This window comes from Globicephala melas, chromosome 17 (assembly GCF_963455315.2).
Source record: "Globicephala melas chromosome 17, mGloMel1.2, whole genome shotgun sequence".
Classification (NCBI taxonomy): domain Eukaryota; kingdom Metazoa; phylum Chordata; class Mammalia; order Artiodactyla; family Delphinidae; genus Globicephala; species Globicephala melas.
In genome coordinates, this window is record NC_083330.1 from 12,416,416 (window position 1) to 12,435,511 (window position 19,096).

The following is a 19,096-nucleotide window of genomic DNA, read 5'->3' on the forward strand; positions in this document are numbered from 1 at the left end:
GGTATAGCCTCCCGCACCGGAAGAAGGGCATGTAACGTTATGCCAGAAACTGGAATTCGTTCGGACTGCGCAGGCTCGGCTTCCGCCATGTTAAAAATGGGTGGATCCTTAAGCTGGGACGGGGGAGAGAAGCATTTTTGTGTGGGTGTATGTACTTTAAACGAAATAAGTTTGTTGAAAGACTTAGAAAAAATAAAGGATGTCTGTGGAAAAACTGACATGTAAGTGGTTCTGAATGCTGGTTTTGAGAGAATAACACGTGAATTACTGCACATGAGTAAAATCCTGAGGGCGCGTGCTGGCCGGGCCCTAGACTTCTCTAGAGGGGCGTTCTCTGGCGTTCCGAGGGGGCTGTGGAATCTGGTGGATCACTGTGGTCATGTCGGTTGGCGCTTTTGTAAAAAGTAACATCTATGCGAGCTGTTGGTGTACTGAAAGTGTCCGGTACCCAGTTCTTAAAATAGTTCACAGTTTAATCTTCTGCACTAATCTATAGAACCACCTCTGTCCCCGAGGCCGGATTAGTCTACGGGGACTATTTGTTGTCATCCAAGAGTTAATACAGTGTTTAACCGTTTCATTTATTTGCTGCTTTTTGGTATTCTTCCTCTCTTGCTTTCCCCCACTCCACACTAGATTCCAAGCTCCAAATCACAGGAACCAGGTCTCTTATTCCTTGTTTTATCCGTAACACCTACCACAGATGTTCAGGAATGTTTTGGCTGGGAAAAAAGAGGAAAAAAAGCATCACAGTTCACCTCTCCCGCTTCATCTTTCTTTAGTTACCCTGAAACTTTGCATAAGTGGTCAGCATTGCCTGAAGTGCTCTCCCCTTACTTTTCTGACTGGGAGCTCATATTAATATTTAACAACACAGCTCAGCGATCTCTACCATGCAGTCTTTCTTGACTTTCTTCTCTCTCCAGTAATCTTCCTTCCACGGTGTCTCTAAATGTCTGTAGGTGCTTCTGTAACTGTTACATTGCATTGAAATAATGTATTTGTTTACTTGGAAGTATTTTTTTCACTGTAAGCTTCAGAGTGCAGGGCACCCCGCTCTGAGTAGTATCCGCTACTCCTAAAAAGCTGTGTGACATTTAGTTAAGACAAAAACATTAGAATTATGGAGTCCACACCCCCGCCTGAGGTTTTTGACATTAACGTCCAGTTGAAGATAATTTGTCTTTCAAACCCTCATACAAAGTATTTTTCCTCTCTTCTTACTTTGTCTTCAGCAGTTAGCTAACTTACAAGATCGAGAATGGTTAACAGAGCTTTCCCAACAAAGCAACGTCAGTATGCAGAAAATGCTCCCAGAAATTGATCAGAATAAGGACCGCATGTTGGAGATCTTGGAAGGAAAGGGACTGAGTTTCTTATTCCCACTCCTCAAATTGGAGAAGGAACTGTTAAAGCAAATAAAGTTGGATCCATCCCCTCAAACCATATATAAGTGGATTAAAGACAACATGTCTTCCAAACTTCATGTAGGTAAAAGATCTGTGAACATCTTAATGCCTAGCATCTTATATTTCTAGTGAAGTAAACCCACTCAGTGATGAAACAGAGTCTTCCTCTGCTCCTTCCAAAGAACAGAGCAGGAAAAACAAGCCAGTAATGCAGAAATTCGTTCATGATCACGTTGAGCTACAAGTCACTGCCCTCTATGCGCTTCAGGTGCACTGATACAAGAGCAACTTCCCAAAAGGCATGTTACTCTGCGTTTTTTTCACTTCTATGACATGGAAATTACTTAAGAAGACGCTTTCTTGGCTTGGAAAGAAGATATAACCCAAGAGTTTACAGGGAAAGGCAAGGCTTTGTTCCAATTGAATCAGTGGCTAACCTGGCTAGAAACTGCTGAAGAAGAATCAGAGGAAGAAGCTGACTAAAAGAACCAGCCAAAGCCTTAAGTTGTGCAAAACATACTGTTGCTGTGATGTAACTGCACTTGACCTAACCACTGTGAAAATTCATTCCACTGTAATGTTTTCACAATATTTAAAGCACATCAGTTAGTATTTCCTTCTGCATAAGGTTTTTTTGTAGTGTAATGTCTTAATCATAGTCTACCATCAAATATTTTAGGAGTATCTTCAATGTTTAGATAGTATATTAGCAGCATGCAGTAATTACATTGTAATTTCTCAGGCGGAGGCAGTCTATTGCAAGGACCCTCTTTGCTGCCAGTTATCATAGGCTGTTTTAAGTTAGAAAACGGAAGAGCAACAATGAATACTGTAGAAATGCACTTTGCTCAGTAATACTTGAGTTGTTGCAATATTTGATTATCCATTTGGTTGTTACAGAAAAATTCTTAACTGTAATTGATAGTTGCTGCCGTAATAGTATATTGCCTGTATTTCTACCTTTAGTGATGGTTTTTTTTTTTTTTTTTTTTTAGTGATGGGTTTTATGTGCTAGATTTTAATAACCTTGAGCCTGGGCAAGTGCACAAGTCTTTTTAAAAGAAACATGGTTTACTTGCACAAAACTGATCAGTTTTGAGAGATCGTAAATGCCCTTGAAGTGGTCTTTGTGGTTGTGAAACAGATGGTGGGAATTTGAATTGCTCCCTCTTATTATAGTATTGAAATTAAGTCTACTTAATTTATCAAGTATATATACTTGATATATATATATACTATATATACTTGTATCTATCAATAAACATTGTGATACTTGAAAAAAAACCGTTTGGTTTAGAATTATGAACCATTAGAATTATGGAGTCCACACACCCACCTGAGGTTTTTGACATTAACTTACATTTGAAGATAATTTGTCTTTCAAACCCTTATACAAAGTAACTTAAGATAAAGGACTCTTAGTCCCACTGTCCTGGGAAGCTAGAGATCTCTTTTCTAGCGGTAGTATATGGCCACTAAATATTGGGTGAACTGAATATGTTGAAATTAGTAGTAAAAGCCTAGGACAAAACGTTGACCCGACTGCTGGGAGAGCAGTGATGACCCGGAGAGGTATGCCAACAGTTTTTCTATCACTACCAAACCTACCCTTCCCCCGCCGCCCCAGCCCCCCACCCCCCCACCAAACTCTGACCCAGGCCGGCTGGGGCTTGGAAGGTTTGGAGGGGACAGAATCAATTTAGCCTGGGGACGTGTCGCCCACGGTTTAACAGTCTCCAGGCGGAGCAGGGGAACCAGGTGGCTGAGTACCCAGGCCAGGTATAGGCGAGCCCTGCGAACTGCCGGGCGTCCTGCGGCCTCCAGGTCGGCAGGGGGAGCCCCCGGACGCGTGGCCTTGCCCCGCGGCCGTAGTGGGGCGGGGCCGCGCTTGGCCGTTGGCGAAGGCGGGCGGAGGGCTCGGCCTGAGAGGTGGAGTCCGGGCCAGGCAGTCAGTCGCCCTGTTTCTGCGCTAGGCGACCGCCGCCACTTCTTCGGACCGCGAAGAGCCGCGCTGGAGCGCTGTGCGTCTCCCCCACGCAAGCCCGGGAGCCCGCTTTCCTGAGTTAGAGTCCGTCGGCCGCAGGTGGGGAGCGGGCCTGGTGGGGTGTGGCCGGGACTGGGTTCTCGGCCCTGGGGAGAGGGCAGGGCTTCGCCGTGGGCGGATGTCTCGCGGCGGCCGGGCTGGCCGAGGTTCCGGGGAATGGGGTAACGGGGTTGGGGTGGAGGTAGCGGTTCCCCGCCGACTGAGGTCTCGCGGCCGCCGGGCTAGGGGCGGTGCCCGAGTTACGGGGTTGGAGTCTAGCAGCAGCAGGGCCGAGGGACCCGGGACCGGGACGAGGCTCACTGTGCGTGAGGGTCTCGCTGTTGCAATGCCGGCCCGGGGCGGTGCCTTGGTTGTGCGGTCTGGACTCGGGTCTGGACCCCGGGGCCGCAGCTGCAGCCACCGCCTCGGGTGCTGTTGAGACCCGGTTGCCTGACAACGCGCTGACGCTTCCTAAGGAAGCCGCCACCCACAGTGCCCACAGACCAGTTGTGCCTCGGTTTTCGTGCCTTGCCTCCCCATCAGCCGCCCTCCGCTGCTTGGCTAAGCCTCCGAAGCACCTTTCCTTTTACTCGGTGCGGGTTAGTGGTTAACGTTTATTGAGTGCTTGTGCACCTAACGCTGCTTCTCAGTGATTTGCTTTGCAAGTAAAATTTAATTACCAGAGCCCTGTGAGGTCGGTGCTGTTATTAATCCTGTTTCCCTTCGGCTCCTTGAGCTTGAACCTCTTCTTTCTAATTGTCTTGATTTTGGCATTGTTACCTGGGATTGGAATCCCTTTTTTAGTAAATGTTAGCAATGGGACTCATCTTTTGAGAGGGGGTGGCTCTCAAGATTATAGGATTAAGAAGTTTAGCTTAGATTTTTGGGAAGACTAATTTCTTTTTTTTCTTTCTTTTTTTGTTGGGGGGAGACTAATTTCTAAAGTAAACCACTACCTAGTTTCTAAACACCTCAGGAAATGCTAGAGCCAAATAGTAACCAATATGAGTTTGTAAAAAGCCAATTATCCTCAGAGAGGTTCGACTTTATATGAAAGAATGGCTTTTCATGTTGACAAGCAAAAAGGAATCCCATGGTAACCAATAGGCTGCTGCTTTCTTTTCTGCATATTTTTTCTTACTAGGAGTAAACTGACTTTCTGCTGGTTAAGTTTATGCTGAATGCTCCCTAGGGATGAAATTTTGGGTCTCCTGCAGTACAGATAACCTACTGGAAGGGAGGTAAATTGATAGGGTAAATTGAAAACAGGTGCTTTCGGTATAGTGTTTCTCAAATGAAGTTTTTAGACATGTGATTTAACTATTTCAAACTTTGAGAAGATTTCAGATTATCCCTTTAACGTCATTCTCACTTAAGTTCTGATTACTTTCCAGAGTGGGAGATAGAAGTGTTTGAATAAATGTTTCGGCAATTTTGCATAACCAAAGGTTATCTAATTTATGTTACTGTCCTTAGTCACCATTAATGATGTATTGTCAACAGCTGCTAACAGACTTAGTTGTGCCTTTATATATTTGCGCTCTCTCTGTATCCTGATCCTCAACCTCCTTTCTCCCCCCAGTAACATGGTATTTACTTCTTAGCAACATTTAGAGGGTTTTGTCAAAATTTGTATGTGCCCTTGGAAGTTGCTCATGTGGATGTCATCTGCCAGGAGAAAAAGATTGGGCACCTTTCATTTGGTGGAAAGATCTCCAGATGGTTGGGAAATGAGAAACATAGTTCTGGTTCAGCTCATCCCTCCCTCTCTTTCTTCTAAGGCTTTTTCACAGGCTTCCCCCTGCACCCCACAGCCATATGTAATCACACCCTGCTACTCTGTTCTCCTATGTTAGGGTCTCTTTCCTGACAACCTCTTCTTTTATAGCTTTAAAGATTATTTAAAAAACTGTTAACCCTTTTTTCTCCAACCTGGACTCTACTCTGAATTCCAGACTTATTCAAATTGTTTTCTTGATTCTGCTACTGGGTCCTATATGGGTGGGTATCAGTCCCTAACTCTCAGTCTGGCTAGACTGAGCCACTGTGACAGGGGACATAATCTTGCCCAAATTTGAGGGCAAGGATCATATTTTATACTTTTCATCCCCCTAACATCTTGAACAGTGTCCACCTTTGGGATGGGAGTTATTTTCCATTCCTAATTCTATAGAGGGGTGGAAATTTGCATTTCACTGGAGAGGGCAAAGGATGGGAGCAACATTTCCCCTTCTCTTTGTGATTGGTGAGATTGGGAAAAGGAATTGGGCATACTCAGTTCTTTCTGGATCCTCTCTGTTTATTAGATTGACTCAGGCTTTGCAGAATGATTATGTTCTGGTCTACTTATATTTTCATCTATATAATAAGCACGAAGGGCCTAAGTTTAAGATTTAAAGATGTTGATTTGGATTATGATAAACAAGTATCAATTATTGTCTATTTGAATCCCAATGTATTTTGGAGGCTTTTTAAAAAAAAGTGAGTACTGATGTATACAAAGACTTTAACTGAGTTAACCCAATAAAATATACTTAGAATATTCCTTTCCCCTAATGAGAATTAATAAAACAGCTATGATTTATTGATTTCTAAGTGTCAAAGGTGCCATACATTTTGTATCATTTTTTCTTCATAGCAACTCTAGAGTAGATACTTTCATTTTACAGATGAAGAAACTGAGGGATAGAGAGGTTAAGGAACACATTGAGGTCAATCACGTAGAGTCATGAAATTGGTTTCAAATAGGTTTCAATAGGTCTTTCAGTTAAACTGATTTTCTGAAAACTATTTATCATCTACATACTATGTACACAGCTACTAGGGGGGAAAAAACCTGGTAATAATATCTTGGAAAAAGTGTGAGTGATGTTATATTGTAGAGTGAAGAATAAAGAATCCCATTTAGGTTTCCTTAAGCTGATCTTTCTTATAACTTAATCTTTAAATTGTAAACATTTTTACTTTATTTTGTACTTAGGTTGTATCCATTAATTCAATTTCTGTGATTCATTAAGTAATTCTTGAATAATTTTGTAGTTGAAATATGTTTTATATAAGTTGTCACATGTGTTTAGGAGTGAGAAGGAGAAAAATGGCCATGACAGCTAGAGGATGGCCTGTACTATCACCAAGGGCTTGATGTTGCTGGGAACTGGCCTGACAATACTGCTTAGTCTTGGTGTTCTTCTGTTGAAGATAAGCAATTGCACAGAAAATCAACATCAGACAAAGTTGCTCTGTGTCCATGATGGAGCAAGAGAAAAACAGTACCACTCCATAGTTATGTCCAAACATAGACGAAACATGAATGTTGTTCCAGCCACAAAATGCCAGACACCTCTCCCAACTGATTATGATTGCTGCTGCTTTACCTAGTTACAGCTTCGCTGTGGGTGAGATTTACTAAGATGTCCAATCAAAGAATTACGCTCACTTCCTGACAGCATTTAATCCTGAGCAGAGCTCTGCTCCCTTAAACCCTCCCCCAAATCACCTAATACAAGCCCCAAACCTGTAAGTCTTTTCTAACACCTTCTTAATAAGATACTCCAGAGTACCCCATGGTGGGCATTGACGTCTCGCAATGCAATGAGTAATAAATCCAACTAGTTTAACTATAGTAGTGTTCCTGGTATTCTTTGTCTGGAGGGCATTGCCAGGAGAAAGGTTATTAGTATCTTTGAGTCTTCAATTTAGTATTAGAGATACTATGTTCTAATCGGATTAGACAGGGCAAAATTAGAGATAATTAAATATGTACTTATATCTGATAAATTTCATGTTTTAGCTATGGCATGTTTTATGCTCACTACCACTGTTTAAAAATGTGTTTTATTGCTGTGATTACTGTTATGTGAAATCAATTCTAGAATTTATAATTGACGTTAAATTATTATAGTACAGGGAAATTCAAGTATCTATAAATTCAAAATCTGGTTAAAACTAAGAAGTGAACATGTTAAACTAATAATTGTTAACAGACGTTAGATAGCTCAGAGTGAAAGAGGCCTGTTAAACATTTTTTTTTTAGATTTAATGACGTTTCTGTTTAAATTCTTCATGAAATCTTATAGCAAATTATATTATTATATATGTATTATCCCACCATTATCTTTTATTTTTTTCAGACATAAAATATTTAGGGAAATTAGGGGATTTTAAGAAGTGATTTTCTTTAACTTGAAAACTCTGCTGTTGAACTGTTTTGACTTTTTACTAGGAAAAATCTTTTGTGACAAATTGCACTTTAAAAATGGCTAAAGTATATTAACTTTTCTTGGTTTGTAATATATTTTGCTAAGGCCATATTTTAAAATCATTGTTCTTTTTGGAAGTTAATAGAATGAAGTTCACGTTATGTACTACTTAACCGATATAAGTTTCAATACATTTCTTTTAGGTAAAACTTGCTTTTCTACATTTTACAAATTATTATTGTCCTCCAAACATTAAATTCAGTGGATGCTTTTTTCTCTAGCTCTTGCATTTGATATTGTTTACTACTTTTTTTCTCGTATCTTTTTTTTTTCCTCTGCAAATTATTTTGACTGGGTTTTGCTTTATATCCTCTTTTAATTATTCCTCCTTTGTACTTTTTTTCCAGCTTCAATTCTTCTGTTTCCCCCTCAAGTTAACATTCCCATCATTTAGTTCTGGGTCATCTTTTTTCACTGTATACCTTCATTTACCACAGCTTCAACTATTATTTTTAAAATTGTTGACTTTTAAATAAACATTTCTAATGTGGTTCTCTTGAATTTGAGTCTTGAATCTGCTGGACATTTCCATTAGCATGTCTGACTAGCTGTAACTTAACACAGCTAAAGCAAACCTTTCCACACCAGCCAGCTTCTTTTGACTTATTTTTGTCCAGAATTCTGTTCACGTTTAGTTTCCAGGACTTAAAACCTGGCTCCTTTCTTGCCACACATTGAATTAGTAAGTTTTATGGGTTTTTGAAAGATGTATTTTAAAAAAAATTAATTTCAATGAGGAAAGGATAGATAGTCTTTTCACAAAATGGTGCTGAAATAATTTCCATATGCAAACAAAATTGAACCTTGATGACCTTGCCTTACACCGTTTGCAAAAACTAACTTGAAATGGATCATACGTATAAGATGTAAGAAATAATGCATGTAAGAGAGAAACTTATAAAAATTCTAAAAGAAAACATAGAAGAAAATATTTGTGATCTCAGGCAAAAACTTACATAGGATACAAAAAGCACAAACAATTGATTAAAAATTGATGAAAAATGGATAAATTGAACTTCATAAAATTTAAAAACTTTTGCTCTTAAGAAGACATCACCACACATGTTTATAGCAGCTTTATTTATAATTGCCAAAATCTGGAAGCAGCCAAGCTAGCCTTCAGTGGAGTAAAGGAATGGATAAATCGTGGTACATCCAGACAGTGGAATACTATTCAGCACTACAAAGAAATGAACTAGCAAGCCATGAAAAGACAATGAGAAACCTTAGTAGTACGTGTAAGTGAAATAAGCCAATCTGAATAGGCTATATACTGTATGGTTACAACCATATGACATTCTGGAAAAGGCAAAACTATGGAGACATTAAAAAGGTCAGTGATTGCCAGAGATTAGAGGGGAGGGAGGAGTGAATAGGTGGAACACAGAGTACTTTCAGGGCAGTGAAACAACTCTATATGATATAGTAAAGGTGGATACGTAGCGTACATGTGTCCAGACCCATAGAATGTTCAACACCAAGAGTGAACCCTGATTTAAACTGTGGACTTAAGGTGATAATGATGTGACAATGTAGGTTCATCAGTTGTAACATGTGCCATTCTGATGGAGGATATTGATAATGGGGGAGACTATGCATGAGTCAGGGCAGCGGATATATGGGAAACCTGTACCATATGCTCAGTTTTGATGTGAAGCTAAACCTGCTCTAAAAAATAAAGTATTAAAAAAAGACATTATTAAGAAAATTTTAAAACAAACCACAGACTTGGAGAAAATATTTACAAAACATGTTTGATGAAGGACTTGTATCCAGTGTAATAAAATTTTTTTTTACATCTCAATAAGAAAACAGTTTTAAAAATGGGCGGAAGATTTGAAGACTTTGTGCCAATGGTTATATATATGGATATATGAATAACAACATGAAAAGATGCTAAACATCATAGTCATTAGAGAAATGCAAATTAAAACCACAATGAGATACTTCTATATACCCAATAGAATGGCTATAAAAAGACTGAATATACCAAGCATTAGTGAGGATGTATAGAAATTACAATCCTCATATGCTGCTGGTTGGAATGAGAGAAACAGTTTGGCAGTTTCTCACAGCGTTAAACAGAGTTACAGATAACTCAGCAATTCCATTCCTAGGTATCTATCAAAGAGAATTGAAAACACACAGAAGCCTCTGCATAGATGTTCATAGCAGTATTATTATTTAAAAAAAATTTATTTATTTTTGGCTGCGTTGGGTCTTGGTTGTTGTGCGTGGGCTTTCTCTAGTTTCAGTGAGCGGAGCCTACTCTTTGTTGCCGTGCATGGGCTTCTCATTGCGGTGGCTTCTCTTGTTGTGGAGCACGGGCTTTAGGCGCTCAGGCTTCACTAGTTGTGTCACGTGGGCTCAGTAGTTGTGGCTCGCAGGCTCTAGAGTGCAGGCTCAGTAGTTGTGGCGCACAGGCTTAGTTGCTCTGTGGCATGTGGGATCTTCCCACACCAGGGCTCGAACCCGTGTCCCCTGCATTGACAGGTGGATTCTTAACCACTGCACCACCAGGGAAGCCCCAATAGCAGCATTATTCTTAAGTAAGCCCCAAAATAGAAGCAACTCAAATGTCTAGCAATGTGTGAATAATAAACAAAATATGATATTTCCATATAATTGAATACTATTTAGCAATAAAAAACAACTACTTACTGATAGATGCAATACAGGGATGAATCTTGGAAACATTACATTAAGTTAAAGAAGCCAACATAAAAGACTACATCTTATATGATCCATTTATATTAAATTTCCAGATTAGGCAAAATTATAGAGACAGAAAACATCTTACAGTGCCTGAGCCAGGGGTGGGAGTGAAGCTGGACTACAAAGGAGCATGAGAGAACTTTTTTGGGTGATGGAAGTATGCTTGTGGTAATAATTGTACAACTGTATGAATTTACTAAAACTTATGGAACCTTTCACTAAAATGGGTGAATTTTATGGCATATAAGTTGTTCCTCAAAAAATCAACAACTTGGGGCTTCCCCGGTGGCGCAGTGGTTGAGAGTCCGCCTGCCGATGCAGGGGACACGAGTTCGTGCCCCGGTCTGGGAAGATCCCACATGCCACAGAGCGGCTGGGCCCGTGAGCCATGGCCGCTGAGCCTGCGCGTCCGGAGCCTGTGCTCCGCAATGGGAGAGGCCACACAGTGAGAGGCCCACGTACCACAAAAAAAAAAAAAAATAAACAACTTACGATTTTAAAAATCCAAGACTTACTGAAAAGAAATAATTCATGAGTTCTTACTAATAATAAGCTGAAAATAAATATGGACAAAGGAAGGGCTCTTTAGAATAGAATGATTAGTGCCAACTTGTAAATATATATGGAGGGAGTGGTGGAATTGGAAAGTCAGCATTTTGCAGGCATCTAGAATCAAAGATTCGATCAATAAAGAATCACCAATTGATGCTAAATCTTGGAAATTTTCATCAGGAGCAGGATATTTGCATGGCCTAAAAATATCTTTTTATAGACCACTTATTAGTTATAAGGAAACAGTAATGCAGAAATCAGTCTTGACCACCATGTGATAAAAAATAACATCACTAGTAAAGAGCAGGTGGACATGTGTCTCTAATTGTTGACACCTTTAGGACACATCACCACCTATGTAATATTTCTTCTGATAATGCATAACCTGAATTTACTCGTGAAGAAACATCAGGCAGACTGCAAATAGGACTGTTCTGTTAAAAAGAGTGGGTGGTCGGTGGGCGGTATCAAAAAATATTAGTGTCATAAAAGACAAAGTAAGGGTGTAGAAATGTTCCAAATTAAAGAAGGCTAAAGAGACGTAACAATGAAATGCTGTACCCAATCTAGACTGGATCCTGAACTGGAGAGAGAGAAAAATATGCTGTAGAGGACACTATTAGGTCAGGTGACAGCACTGGAACATGGACAGTAGATTAAAAAATCAATGTTACTGAAGTTGAGAAATACATTGAGTTTATGTCAGAGAATAATCTTTTTTTAAAATTTTTAATTTTTTTAAACTTATTTATTTTTGGCTGCATTGGGTCTTTGTTGCTGTGCGCGGGCTTTCCCTAGTTGCAGCGAGCAGGGGCTACTCTTCGTTGCAGCGTGCAGGCTTCTCGTTGTGGTGGCTTCTCTTGTTGCGGAGTACGGGACTCTAGGCACACGGGCTTCAGTAGTTGTGGCACGTGGGCTCAGTAGTTGTGGCTCGCAGGCCCTAGAGGGCAGGCTCAGTAGTTGTAGTTCACGGGCTTAGTTGCTCTGCAGCATGTGGAATGACTTCCCGCACCAGGGCTCGAACCCGTGTCCCCTGCATTGGCTGTCGGATCCTTAACCACTGCACCACCAGGGAAGCCCGAGAATAATTCTTTTTTTTTTTGCTGTACGCGGGCCTCTCCTGTTGCGGAGCGCAGGCTCCAGACGCGCAGGCTCAGCGGCCATGGCTTACGGGCCCAGCCGCTCTGCGGCGTTTGGGATCTTCCCGGACCAGGGCACGAACCGTGTCCCCTGCATTGGCAGGCGGACTCTCAACCATTGGCAGGCGGACTCTCAGGGGCTTGCCACCAGGGAAGCCCCTGAGAATAATTCTTAATACACACTGAAACGTTTAGGGGTAAAGGACTAGGATATATGTAATTCACCCTCTGAATGACCTTAGAAAAAATTGTGTAAAGAGAACAAACTTGTGTGCACAAAGGTAAAGCAAGTGTTGCAAAATCTTAGCAATAGGGAATGGATAAGGAGTATGCAGGTGTTCTTTATACTATTCATATTGTAACATTTTTGTAAGTTCAAAATTACCTCCAAATAGTAAAAGAAACTTTAAAAAAAAGTGCTTTGACTTCAGGGATTTTTTTGTGTATATGTGTGGATGGTGGTGATGGTTCATTTTCTTTTTTATTTCTTTTCTGATATTTTAAAGTAGGTTGTAGGTTTTGGGGGGAGTTGGGATTGAAAGCAGGTAGGCAAATTTCATTCAAGCTTGTTTGAAGTTCTCAATTTGATAACTGAGATTGAATACTAAATGTAGACTAAGCCTGTGTGTTAATAATTAGCCTAAAGATATTCTGATACAGCTATGTTCACTGAAGGGTTTTAAAAAATTTATTAAAAAAATTTTTTTTTTAGTATCTGCAACATGACTGATAATTTGGATGAATTTATTGAAGAGCGAAAAGCCAAATTGGCCAGAGACAAAACAGAATTGGAAAGTGATCCACCTTACATGGAAATGAAGGTAATTCAATTTTTTAATGAGTCAGTATCTTAAACATTTTTGAAATCTACAAAAGTACATTTATTAGAATAGTTTTTTTGTGTGTATTTTTCAGAATATACATTTGTTAAAAAGTTTCTGAAAGCAGTGTCTGAAAAAGCTTTCCTACATTTGATAGTTATTGAGACTGTGCTGGGCTCTGAGAATATAGCACTAATGTAGACAGATGTGGCACTTTCTGTCATGGGCTCAGTGTATGTAATAAGGTATAGAATGTAGATTAATCTGTGCCATATGGTCCATCCTAATTAGAATAACCGTATATATTGGCTTGCGCAAGACAGTTCTGCTTTGCTTGTTGTCCCAGTGTGTCGTCTGGTTTAAGCATTTGTCCTGGACAAAGTTATCCTGATTGAAATGATAAAAAATATGGACACCCTAATTATATAGGAATTTTACCCATATAACTAATATTTATCATGGGCTAACTATGGATGAGGCATAGTCTTTAGAGGTTACATTGATACTTTGCATGAATCTATGAGATAAGTAGTTATTATTGTCATTTTCCAAATGAGTAAACTGAGGCATGGTGACGTTAAGTAATGAGACTTAGGTGACAGAGTTAGTAGAACTAGGCTTTGATCCCTGGCAGCCTGAATCCAGTGCTTGTTCTCTTCACCGTCGCACAAGTTTGCTTTCCTTCTGTAATATCTGCCTTTTACAAGGAGCTGTGCCAAGGACTTCACATGTATTACATCATTTAATCATAAAATCCCAGTGAAGTAGGCTGAATTTTTGTTGTTTTACAGATCCAGTAAGTGAGGCTTAAAAGGGTTAAGTAATTTGTCCAGGTACACACAGTAGTGGATTCAAGATTGGAACCTTTATGTGTCCAGCTCCACAGTTTATGCTCTTGACCACTCTCCAGTACTTAGGACTAACTGACAGTGTACAGCTTTATTATAATTTCTAATATTATAGTAGATAGGTAATAATCTTTAAGTCTTAGGTCAAGTATCACCCTCTCAATCAGGCCTTGCACTCCCTCCCTCATCATTTCTGGGACTCCTCACACTGTTCTGTTTCTTTCTATTGCTCCTCTGTATCACTCACTACATATAACATAATCTAATTACATATTATGTTTATTGTTTGTCGCCACAGTAGTTTATAAGCTCTGTGATGGCAGAGATTCTTTTGTATTTTTTTCACTCATATGTTTTTGATGCCCAGGACAGTGCCTGTTTCAGAAACTCAGTGAGTATTTGTTGATAAGTCAGTGAGCTAAATAATAGAACATTGCAATATTAAATACCTTTGGTTAACTCCTCAAACCTTACATTTAAATCTCTTCTATGGTGTACCATGTAATTTCATCAAGTTGTTTAATAAAAGTACTGAGATGAATTGTAAATTTTGTGGGGTTTTTCCCCCTCTGATTTTGTAAATATTATGTCTCTTTCAGGGAACATCATCAGAGAAGCTTTCTGAAAACAGTAAAATATTAATCTCCATGGCTAAGGAAAACATACCACCAAACAGTCAACAGACCAAGGGTTCCTTAGGTATGTCATTAGGTGTGCTAAACTGATTTTAAGATATTCTTATCCGGCTGTCATGAAAGAGCTTTGTCTTGTCAGAAAAAAAGGTAAATTTGGAATCCTAGTAAATAACTCTTTCCTTTCTGGAATCTTACATGTGACAGTATGGTCTACATATGAAATATAACGTATACTGAGAACCTTCTTCCCATTTTAACTGCTATTGTCTTGGTTATGATTTATAGAAATCATAGCAATAAGTATGTATCAAAATTGAAAATTTTGAATGGAATGTGTGTGTGAGAGAGAAAGTGTATTAATTGTGGAATAAACGTGGTGGACTTGTTTTTATTTGAAAATCAAAGACATATGCTTAAGGGATACAAAATACTATTGATAACTATATTAGAATTGTAAATAAGTTAATATTTAGCTATATTGAGTCTTTGGTTATGGTTTGGCATGAAAATATTTGGGAAACTTTACCTCATTTTGGCTTGTTGGTAGGTGTACATTTTTTTTTTTAAAGAAAATATATGAATATTTTAAAAGTGTATCTTGTGAATTACTGATGACTGAAACTTTCACATAATGGAAGTCAAATATGATGAGTTGCATTTGGTTAAAGCACTGTTCTCATGTGGATGATTTTTCATGGCCATGGGTTTACTCCTAAATTGTTAGCTGCTTTGCATTTGTATTCCACTGGGAATACAAGGGGATGTTGGCCAAGAAACTGAGCAGATAGTGGGCTCTCTGTCTCTACTAGAAAAACAGCTCAAAGTGAATGCCATACTTTTAGTATCTCATATATAGATAATGCTTTCTAGTCTGAGTCTGTTACAAATTATTGGCCAATATACAGGTTTAGTGAATTTAAGCATTATATTTTGGTTAAGTGCCTTAATCTCTAAGGCACTCAGTTTCTTTATCTGTAACATAAAGAAGTTGGATTATCTTCTAGCCCTAAATTTTTATGGATTGAAGAATTTAATTATTCCAACAGGTAATGTCTTTAAAAGTTTGATAGTACGTTCTCTCAAGCACTAAGGTCAGACAGAATGACTGAAATTCTGGAGTTACAGGTTGCTTTGGACTGCGGCTCTCATGCCTTTGCAACCCGGCACAAGTTATTTAAGCTCTTTGTTTCCTCATCTTAAGAATTGCATCTATCTTAAAAGGTTATTGTGGCAATAATTGAATACATATGAAAAGATGACTGGCACATAATTGGTGGATAATAAATTTTAATTTCCTGACTTCTTTCACATTTTTTTAAACTAGGTTTTTGATTTTTAAGAATTATATTAAAAATTATTCTTTGACTATTACATTCACAAATGATGGAGAGTTTAAAGTCCAACTTACAGTCAGTGACTTCTCCCTCTTCCTTAATTGGTATCCCTTAGGGCTCTATCCTAGGCCTCCTTTTCATTTCATATACTTCCTGAATGACTCATTCACTCACAGGGCTTTATTTCATCAGTGCGTTCACTATTCCTAAATCTCTATCCCTAGTTCCCATTGCTTTTATGAACTCCAGACCCATATATCTAATATTTTAATATCTGTCCTTGGATGTTGTGAGCTTAGAATCAACATGTGCAAAATGAACTTTACTCCTCTCAAACTTTTACTGAGCTGGCTGCGTGGTCATCCTCGACTCCTCTCTTCCTTTTTGTATCCCATAGCAAATAATTATGTAGTTCAGCTGATTCTAACACCTGAACCTCAAATAAATTTACTGTTCTCTAATTCCACAGAGGTTATTTTATGTAGGCCTCCACTGTCTTTCACTGGCATTTTTTTCTAGTGTTCTTTTTGTTTTACAGTCTAGCCTCCTGTACTAAATCTCTGCACTGCCTGTTGATATCCTTCCAAAAACCAAATCTGATCATGTTAGTCCCTGCTTCAAACCCTTCAATGGCTTCTTGTTTCCTGTATGATAATTTTACTCTTTTATTACTTTTACCAGATTATGGTGGCTGTTCCTGCCTTGTGCTCCTGTGACATTGGCTCTCCCCTTGAAGGAAAGTTTTGAACTTGTTCAGCTCTCTGTTTTACCGCAATGGCACACCAGTTTTCCTGCCATTGTCTATTCATTGCTTAACACAGTGTCTGGCATTTTGGTGCTTAGAGAAGATATTTTGAATGAATGAATGAAGGTCCCCATTGCAAAAATAAACAGTTCTGTTAGGTGTGTAGAATTTAATTTTTATGGATTGTTTCTTTTATTGCCAACTGAAGTAATAATTATTTTTGATGCACATTGAATTTTACTAAAGAATAATATATAATTTGTCTAATTTTGTACCTTATTAGCCTTCAGTTACTGATTTCTTGTGTGAATAATTGTGGCCTTCAGATTAGGCCAAATACTTAATTTTTGACATTAGGAAAAATGTAAAATAATTGGGCAACAGAGAGTTTTCCTTAAGTGGTCTCACCTAGGAATTATAAAACAAGCTGGTCTAAAAAACAAACTGGTCTAAAATTATATATTGAATTAAAGCTCTGTGATACCGTACTTTGAGTAATTAAGCATAGTAGCTATCAGTAATATATAAACTGGCAATGTTTGTTTTAGCCAATGAAGACAGTCTATTAATAGTTCATTGTACAGCTGTCCCGTCAGTGGTACAGCTGTCATGTACCACTACATTTTTATGGTTTTGTAAATTCATTTCTGTTAGATGATGATATTCATGAATAATGCTTATCCACTGCGGCTCCTTCTTCCAACATTTATATAACACCTCTCATAAAAGGATTTGAGGAGCATTACAATGACTTCTGACACCAACTACCCAGATTTAGACCAGACTTCACAGATTAAGACTTCTACAAGTCTTAATCTCCAAGACTTCTCTTACTTCAGATACCAGCTGCAAGTTTGGGGTCCACAGGCCACCCTCACTCCTTATTTACTTATTTAATTTTTTGGCTGGATTAGGTCTTAGTTGCCACACGCAGGATCTTCCTTGTGGCACATGGGATCTTTTGTTGCGGTGTGTGGGCTTCTCTCTAGTTGTGGCGTGCTGGCTTCAGAGCACGCAGGCTCAGTAGTTGTGGTGTGTGGGCTCTAGTTGTGGCGCATGATCTCTGTAGTTGTGGTGTGTGGGCTCCAGAGTGTGTGAGCTCAGTAGGTTGCAGTGCGCGGGCTTAGTTGCCCTGCAGCCTGTGGGATCTTAGTTCCCTGTCCAGGGATCAAACTCGCATCCCCTGCATTGGAAGGCAGATTCTTAACCACTGGACCACCAGGGAAGTCCCCATCCTCACTTCTGACCAGCTGTTTCCACCACCTCCTCAAGTTTGATAACTCACTAGAATGACTCTCAGAGCTCAGGAAAGTGCTATACTTATTATTACAGTTTTATTATAGCAAAAGGATACAAATCAGCCAGCCAAAGGGGGAGATACATAGGGCCTGGTCTGGCAGCGTCCAAATATGAAGCTTCTATCAGCCTCAGGGATCTGTCACCCTCCTAACACATCAGTATGTGACAGTATAGAGTATTGCCAACCACGATGTTCACCTGAGCTTTGGTGTCCAGAATTTTTACTGGAGTTTCATTGTGTGGGCATATGAATGATTGAATCATTGTCCATATGTCTCAGTCTCCAGACCTTCTACTTTCCTGAGGTCAGGCTGATGTCACATGGGTCAGAGGTCCAACCCTCCAATTACATGTTTGATCTTTTTGGTGTGACCAGTCCCCATTTGTGTCATCTCTTTGGCATAAACTATCTAGGGGCTTGTGAGTCACCTTATTAGTATCAACTAAGAGGTATGTTCTGGGGACCTATCATGAGTAACAAAGACACTCTCATCACTCAGAAAGTTCCAGGAATTTAGAAGTTACCTCCCAGAAACCAGAGACAGAGGCTAGCCAGATTCTTTATTATATACAGCATGTACGTGGTTTAGTCCGTATAAGCTGATGAAATGGTGTCCTTGATAAGGAGTTTGTTAGAATAACTAAGATTTAATGAAATTATGAAAGAATCAGCTGAAAATGATCTGTAAAAGCAAATGATATCTTCCATCTCTCTAAATCATTTCTAGGCATAATATTTGTGGTTCTTTTATTTAAAAAATTCTTAGACGTCTCTTATTTAGCTCATTTTCATGTTTAATAACAATTATTGAAGAGAAATGCTTACATTAATCTTTTAAGTTTAGTTCAGTCATACCTCAGTTAAAGATCATCTCCTAATCCTTTCTCTTCTTTAGAGAAGTTGAACATTTTCCCTTAGACTGGTTGAGCATTATTCCTTTGATTTTGATGTGTTATATCCTGGAAGACATTTTTAATAAATGAAATAATGCAGTTAATACTTCCAACATTTTTTCATACATAAATATATTTTGACCCAACATTCATAGATTTTCTGCAATGCTTTTGAAATGTAGTTCCTGGCTCAGTGACAAGGATGAGAGCATTACTGTATTTGGGGTTTTTCCCCCTGTATTTTCCATTAAAGAAATAAAGGAAAACATGAACATGGTAAAAAATTACAAAGAACAGAGAAGTATATAGCCTGAGAATTGGTGATCCTCCCAACCTTGTCCTCTATTCTCTCTTGTTAAGCAGTTTCTTGTGTACAGTTTTATGACTATACTGTGCACACATGTATATAGCCCTCTCTTCTCT

At 39.0% G+C, this 19,096-nt stretch overlaps 1 protein-coding gene and 1 pseudogene across 8 annotated transcripts in view; both read left to right on the forward strand.

Annotated features, from left to right (window-relative positions):
* The first annotated feature begins 135 nt into the window (after window positions 1-135).
* Window positions 136-2,380, forward strand: LOC115854956 (eukaryotic translation initiation factor 4 gamma 2 pseudogene; annotated as a pseudogene).
* Window positions 2,381-3,311: 931 nt separating this feature from the next.
* The window catches only part of CSPP1 (centrosome and spindle pole associated protein 1), a 112,338-nt gene continuing 96,553 nt past the window's right edge, over window positions 3,312-19,096 (forward strand). For 5 of the 8 annotated variants that reach the window (XM_060287013.1, XM_060287014.1, XM_030859611.2 and 2 more), the window contains exons 1-3: window positions 3,312-3,492; window positions 12,810-12,918; window positions 14,366-14,465. In XM_060287013.1, coding sequence (XP_060142996.1) covers window positions 12,820-12,918; window positions 14,366-14,465 — 199 coding nt within the window. In that variant the 5' untranslated portion in view covers window positions 3,312-3,492; window positions 12,810-12,819. The remainder of the gene's footprint in view (window positions 3,493-12,809; window positions 12,919-14,365; window positions 14,466-19,096) is intronic. The other 3 variants (XM_060287016.2, XM_030859616.3, XM_060287017.2) reach the window with 2 other exon arrangements.